Below are 7507 nucleotides of genomic sequence, written 5' to 3'. Positions count from 1 at the left end.
GGTAAATAAAATGACCCCCTATGACCTGCCCTGTGCCACTTTCTCCCTTATATTTCTGTAATGGAACCCCCAATTTATCCACCTGTTTCTTAGCATATGGTTTATCCAATCTCTATGGACCCGATCCACCCGTTACTGGTCTAAGGATTGGATCAATGTGTCGGTCCGCACATTGTCAAACGCCCCCTTGATACCAATACAAACCGCCAATATGTACGTCTTGGCATCGAAGGATGCATCTATTTTATGCACAATCAAGGGCAGGGCGGTTTCCACCCACCTTCCCTTGACATAGATATGCTGTTTGTATCTAAGCAATTCGCTGGATGTGATACTCTTTATCATGGTATCCCCAATAAGTTTCAGGGTTTGGAGTAGAAAGGACGTAAGGCTTACAGGCCTGTAGGCCTTTGGTGTCGCATAACTTGCCGTGCCAGGCTTGGGTATAAATATCACCATTGCTTCCTGCCAGCCTTTCTGCCTCCCTTTTATGCCGAGTTCGAACGGCGTGACGCATAGCGACACCACTTGGTAAAGAAGTTTTAATATGGCAAGACGCCTCACAAATGTAGCCAGCATTAGTAAGAGGATAACCACCATTAAAAATTTTGTTGATGTATACGGAGGCATTTGAACCTAGGCGTTCGGCTTCAAAGGCGGACATGCTAACCTCAGCTGCACGGGGGCCTCCAATAATATATATAAGTTGTTTATTGATATCGATTGAAAGAATAGACTTTTGAGCTTTAGACATCAAGTTGATGGTTCAAAGAGAAATTTTTTTGTACCATTACATTTAGAAAACAAAATTGTTTGGGTTATGTTTTGCTACATCTAAAGCACTCATTTAAGCATTAAAAAAACATTTTTGTAAAAGTGGCCATCGTACAGGAATTATAACAATTGGTTGAACACATCCAAAGATAATAAATTTTCACGGAGTATTATTTTATAAAAGTAGTAACTCCATTTCCAATGGTGATTAATGGAAAATTAGATCCATCACTTAGGCTACAAACGTTACAAAGAGATAGGATACATTGCTATTTTTTTATTGGAAAAACTTTTTTTAATTTACATTGTATATTATTTGCCATAATATAAACATATTGGTATACATATGTTCCTTTATATGCGACCAATTTTATCGTTTTTCAAAATATATCCGCTAATATCAGCTTTCCATACATTATAAGTGCCCACCAATAACTTGAACATATACTCTCCTTCTGGCAGAGGCAACAATTTAAACATTTCATCGCTCAGAGTGTAGTTTTCAACTATGATGTCATGCTGGGTTTTGTTTAAGTATTAGGAGGTGGAGATAAAAGTTATATACACATATTTATAATAATAACAAAACTTTTTTAATCATTCAATAGCTACTTACGTTGTAGGGACACGAGTGATTTATATTGGAGTTTTTTCGAAAAGTATCAAAAAACATCCTGAAAAATGGAAAACTTTTGCGAGTTTTTATAAATTTGCAAAAGTCCAGTGTAATGTTGTATAAAAACGGTCGATATCCATTTTCTTTCTTGTACAGACCCAAGTTAACCTGCAGATATTGAAAATAGGAGATGATTTGGCTGGTTAGTCATATAATGCAATACCACTTACCGATACATTGTTGAGATTCGATTTGTGGATTGCTGCATATACATTTGCTGAAATAACTCCACGTCGCACTACTTTAAGTATACATATCGGAAAGGTAACATAACTTTCATCGAAGGACGTGCACTTCCAATTTGTAAAACGTACCGCTGCCTGTGTTGTAGCCAAAATCCCGCATAAAGTCACGAACATTCGTTGAAGAATCATCTTTGATAAATGAATCCGAGTTAAGAGTGTCCAAATAATAAATACGGGCTATTTTTATACCCTCCACCAAGGGAGGTGGTATACTTATTTTGTCATTCCGTTTTTAACACCTCCAAATATGCTTCTAAGACTCCATAAAGTATATATATTCTGGATCGTCATGACATTTAAAGTCGATCTAGCCATGTCCGTTCGTCCATCTGTCTGTAGAAGGCACGCAAACTTTCGAAGGAGTAAAACTGGGATCTTTTTTTCACGTAACCAACACGCAGGGGATGTCCCCTATAAATGCAGTGCATTGCCTTGGCTATTAGGAAAGTTAAGGATTGGAGGGTGGAAGAGGGAGTAGTGTTTATTGATATTAGTCTTAAATTTCTGAACGTCAATGTCGGTGGGAAAAGACATTAGCCGTAAGTCGATTCCAAATACGAATGGTTCGGGCGAAAAATGAATTTTCTCGGTAATGAATGGTTCGGTTGACTGGCCAATCAAATACAAACCGGTGAGAGTTCCTGGCAAGTCTTGTATTCCTAGTGAACATCCTAACGTCAGGGATAAGAAGACGAATATCTCTGGAACACACGCCATGAAAATAACGATAGAGCAATACAACGCTACCCACATTCCGACCATGTTCAAGAAAAGCAACAGAGTAGGATACCCTAGTAGTAGTATAGATATTGAGAAGATCAGAAGAGGTGAAATATTTCTTGCACCGAATACGTGTTTTGACAAACGGACATCACATTGTATCTTCATGCCCAGAACATAAAGAGCATCTGACTGCTCAATATCTATACCGTCGATAGATATCGACGATTGTAGTGGGTCAGTAAATCGCTTGTGAGACAAGAAACAGCACTGCGTCTTCTGTGCCTTAAAGTCTACTCTGCTCATTCGACTCCACTCGGAAATGGCTAACAAATCCTGAGAGAGCGTCTCATCCAGAATGCTCCTCCTGTCTACAAATTTCTTGAGGACTGGGCCTATGATCGAATGAATATGAATGACACAGAGGACTGTGATCGGCAAATAAGTAGACTGGATTAGGAGTCTGACACAATAGATCGTCAATGAAAATAGGAAAAAGGGAAGGGGAAAGGGCCTTGTGGCACACCTGCGTTCAATGTATTCTCGTCTGATGGGAACCCATCTACAACAACTAGTATAGTGCGATCTCTGAGAAAGCACCATATAAATCGAACAAAGTTATTACCGAATGTCGAGATCCGCAAGGACTCTTTTAACTCCACGTGTTCGAAAGAATATCTGAAGCATAGAACTAGGTACACTATCAATCATGGGGAGTGGATGATTGATGGGTCAAATCTGTCCATGCATTGATATAGCTGCCATATAAACCGATGTTGGGACTTGACTTCTTGAGCTTCTAGAAGGCGCGATTCTTTTCCGATTTAGCTGAAATTTTGTACATTTTGTTTTGGTATGCATATACCTATTTGGTATAACTTCCAACAATTGTTCCAAGTGTGGTTTGAATCGGTTGATAACCTGATATAGCTGCCTGAAATTTCGCAAGTTGTATTTTGGTATGACTTCCAACAATTGTGCTAAGTATGGCTCAAATCGGTTCATAACCAGATATAGCTGACATATAAACCAATCTCCCGATTAGACTTCTTGAGCTCCTAGAAAGTGCAATTCTTAACCGATTTGTCTGAAATTTGGTAATTTTTTTTTGGTATGCATATACCATTTTACTATGACTTCCAATAAATGGCCAAGTGTGGTCCAAATCGGTTGATAACCTGATATTGCTGCCATATAAATCGATCTCCCGATTTGACTTTCTGAGCCTCTGGAGGGTGCAATTATTACTTGATTTGCCTGAAATGTTGAAGATGGTGCTCTTCTATGACTTCTAAGAGCCATAGCAAGTATGGTCTATACCATTCAATAACTTGATATAACTTGACAAATGCGATCCATGGTGGAGGGTATATAAGATTCGGCCCGGCCAAACTTAGCACGCATTTACTTGTCATTTATACGCATTACAGAATTTAATAAGGCTTTTTATTTAATTGCCCTAACTAAAATACCAATCATAATGGAATTTACGGTGGGTGATAGAGTCTTTCGCTCGCGTATATTTCCGTTCGTAATGTTAATAAATGTGCACTGAAAAAAAGTTTATCCTAGCTTTAAAGATTCGAGCCAATGATAATGAAACTTAATTTAGGCTAGGTTTAGGTTATGTTTAAGTGGCAGTCTGCCATCAAACGCACTTAGACGTTTTCGTCCATTGTGATACCACAGGAACAGAAGAAGGAAGATGCCTTCTAGTTCCTACCGTTGAACCATCCAGATCGCTTTAAAAAGCCCAATAACTTGCGAATGTTCACATCCGCTATGTTAGGTTAGGTTGAAAGGAGGGTGCAGATATTAATCCGCCCATGCCACTATGGACATATACCTAAGCCATTAATCGGCTTGCTATTAATACTATAAACTAAATATAATCTTTAAAGTAAAGAAAATTTTAAGTTAGGAATTCCATGCTATTTACGAAATCCTTAATTTTTTTCAATACCACTCCCCTAAGTTGGTTCATATCTGGTATTGTGTCTCCATCTAAGTGCCGGTATTTGTTAGACGCGAAAGCCGGGCAATGACAAAGGAAATGCTCCAACGTCTCACATTCGCCAAATCAGACAGGTTCTCAAAAAAATGAGAACCTAAAGTGGAACTCCTTCTGACTGTTAGTGCGGGACACACACACAGAAGGTGTTTTATAGACTCTTCTTCTTGGATGTCCACACAGATTCTGCAAAAGTCGTTGCTGGTAACCTTGAGTCTGTCAGCATGTTTTCCGTTTAGACAGTGACCTGTCACGACAGCCACAATGACTGAGACGTCTGTTCTAGCCAATGACAGCAAAGCAATAGACCTCTTCAAGTCTAGATAAGGCCACATAGTTTCAGAATGTTCACAGCCCCCTCTTTGTGACCATCTATCATTCGTTGTCCCTCGGGCCTGGTACTGAAAACTTATCTTGCACGTCGCTACAGGCATACCCACAGATTCCAGCACTCCTGGAATGTGTAGGGTAGTTCCTAGTCTCGCAAGCTCATCCGCTTTACAATTCCCTGGGATATCCCTGTGGCCCACCACCCAGAACAGGTGAATTTTGAACTGTTCAGCCATATCGTTGGAAGATCTGCGACAGTAGAGGGCGGTTTTTGTGTTCAGAAGTACGTTCTCCAGATATTTAATGGCTACCTGGCTGTCTGCGAAGATATTTATGCCAATCGTCGTAATGACATTATATCTTAGCCATTCCACCACTTCCTTAATCCTTGCAGGATCACTGCTTGATACACACTGCAGTGGTCGGGTAACCTTTTCGATATGACCAGTTGTAGATCTTTAGAGTACATCCCAAAGTCCACCTCGTTGTATAGTTCGCAGCCATTTCTATAGAAGTCTATTTAACTTCTGTTACCAGGCATATCGTAGGTCCAATCGGTTCTACCAGGAATAGTGGTACAGAAATTTTTATCAAAAGCGGCTCAGGTAGGGCGTAATCCACACTGCCTAGAACATCGGATATTGTATAGAGGATAACGCAGTGTTCGTACCCACGGCAAAACCAATGAGAAAGCTCCCTTAACCTCAAGGCAGTGGTCGCTGAAATTTGGGTAACCACAATGTTCAGAGGCATAAGATGAAGCATTAAATTCAGTGCATCAGATGGTATCGTCCTCAGTGCGGCTGTGATGCACAAACAAGCCATCCTTTGGATCCGGTTAAGTATTGAGCAGAAGGTGTACTTTTGAAGCGCCGTCCACCAGACCACAACACCATATAGCATAAGAGGTCTGACAACTGCCAATGCATGACACGCGGTCTAAACCCCCAACTTTTGCCAATGGCTCTCTTGCAGCTGTATAGGGCATGAGTTGCATTTCTTGCCTTTTCCAAAATGTTGGATTTGATGTTCAATTTCCGGTCCAGCAAAACACCCTGCTATTTTGCGCTTTCTTTAAATAGAACACTCTCTCCACCCTAGGGGACAGGTTCCACTGTAGGCAACTTGTATCTCCTGCTTAAAAAACTACTTCTGTCTTGCACGGATTTATACCGAGACCACTTTCGGTAGCCCATCGTAAGGGTGTCGGTCGGATAAAGAGGGAATGGAAAAACAGACGATTTGGCAGTGAAGGCCGGAGGACTGCCGACAACAATATTGGACAATCCGAGTTAAGAAAGACGACGAAAATCCTATGAGGAGATCCGGATTGTGAGTAGACGAGGCTTATTCCGAAAAGAAGCAAGAAGCAGGCCACCGTAGAGGTTAGCATGTCCGTCGATGACGCTGAAAGCCTGGGTTCGAATCCTAGCGAGACCATCAGAAAATACATTTTTCAGCTAATGTTTTTTCCTCCTAATGCTGGCAACATTTGTGAGGTACTATGCCATGTAAAACTTCTCGCACTGCGGTACGCCGTTCGGACTCGACTATCTTATCATTGATCTTAAACTTGAATCGGACTGCACTTATTGATATGTGAGAAGTTTGCCCCTGTTACTTAGTGGAATGTTCATGGGCAAAAAATGCATATTTGCAAGAAGGAGGTCAGTAAAGCTTTCGGTATCTTAACAGAACTCATAGGACTACGAGTTCACTTATGCAAAATCGGTGAGGCAAGCATGCATGCATAGCATGTATAGGGCATGAAGAGAAGATGATGAGACGTTGGAGTATTTCCTATGTCATTGCCCGGCTTTCGCGGCAAACAGACACCGGCACTTAGGTGGGGACACAATACCAAACATGAATCAACAAAGGGATGTGGTATGGAAATCAATTAGGGATTTTGTTAGCAGCACGGTATTCCTGATTTAAATTTTCTCTTTCAAGGTTATGTTTTAGTATTAAGAGAGCACAACAAGCGGATTACAGGCTAAGGTGTATTCCCATAGTAACATGGGACGGTTTAGTATCCGCACACTCTCTTCAACCTAACCTAACCTAACCTATAATACATTCTAGTCTTGTATGGTACATAATAGACACTATATGGATTTAGTAGATATTTCTTATTATATAGGTTTATAGGTCGTGGATGTCCAAAGCTCGGCATGGACGAACTAAATATGTTATTACTTGTTATTAATGGCAAGACTAATAATTAATTAATTTTGTTACAATTATATACCAATCCTAGTTTGTGTGAATTTATTAGTTATCGATGAAGTAGTACTGTAATTTATAAACGAAGGCTTGTTGTCTTATCTTACAAACTATTGGGTTGCCCAAAAAGTAATTGCGGATTTTTCATATAGTCGGTGTTGACAAATTTTTTCACAGCTTATGACTCTGTAATTGCATTCTTTCTTATGTCAGTTATCAGCTGTTACTTTTAGCTTACTTTAGAAAAAAAGTGTAAAAAAAGTATATTTGATTAAAGTTTATTCTAAGTTTTATTAAAAATGCATTTACTTTCTTTTAAAAAATTCGCAATTACTTTTTGGGCAACCCAATAGTTTGAGCTGCCCAAAAATTGTTTGGCAATAACAGAATAATATATTAAAATATAACTGCCATCGTTTTCTGAAACAAAGAGAGACACTGTGCATTAGCTTCTTGTTGTAGCTGAAATTGATGCCGTTTCTGTTGGTGGTGCTGATATTTTTACTGGTCTACACTTTTATGCTG

General features: G+C 39.7%; 1 protein-coding gene across 1 annotated transcript in view; it reads right to left on the bottom strand.

The window, feature by feature from the left end:
• Nucleotides 1-1128: 1128 nt before the first annotated feature.
• Nucleotides 1129-7507, bottom strand: part of LOC106088968 (uncharacterized) — a 28301-nt gene continuing 21922 nt past the window's right edge. The window contains exons 2-5 of the mRNA XM_059365491.1: nucleotides 1765-1824; nucleotides 1621-1691; nucleotides 1391-1558; nucleotides 1129-1293 (exon numbers count right to left, since the gene is read on the bottom strand). Of these exons, the coding sequence (XP_059221474.1) occupies nucleotides 1129-1293; nucleotides 1391-1558; nucleotides 1621-1691; nucleotides 1765-1824 (464 nt within the window). The remainder of the gene's footprint in view (nucleotides 1294-1390; nucleotides 1559-1620; nucleotides 1692-1764; nucleotides 1825-7507) is intronic.

The sequence above is a fragment of the Stomoxys calcitrans genome, chromosome 3 (genome assembly GCF_963082655.1).
Source record: "Stomoxys calcitrans chromosome 3, idStoCalc2.1, whole genome shotgun sequence".
Classification (NCBI taxonomy): domain Eukaryota; kingdom Metazoa; phylum Arthropoda; class Insecta; order Diptera; family Muscidae; genus Stomoxys; species Stomoxys calcitrans.
Note: the sequence above shows the minus strand (reverse complement) of the source record. Positions and strands in the feature narration are given on the sequence as shown.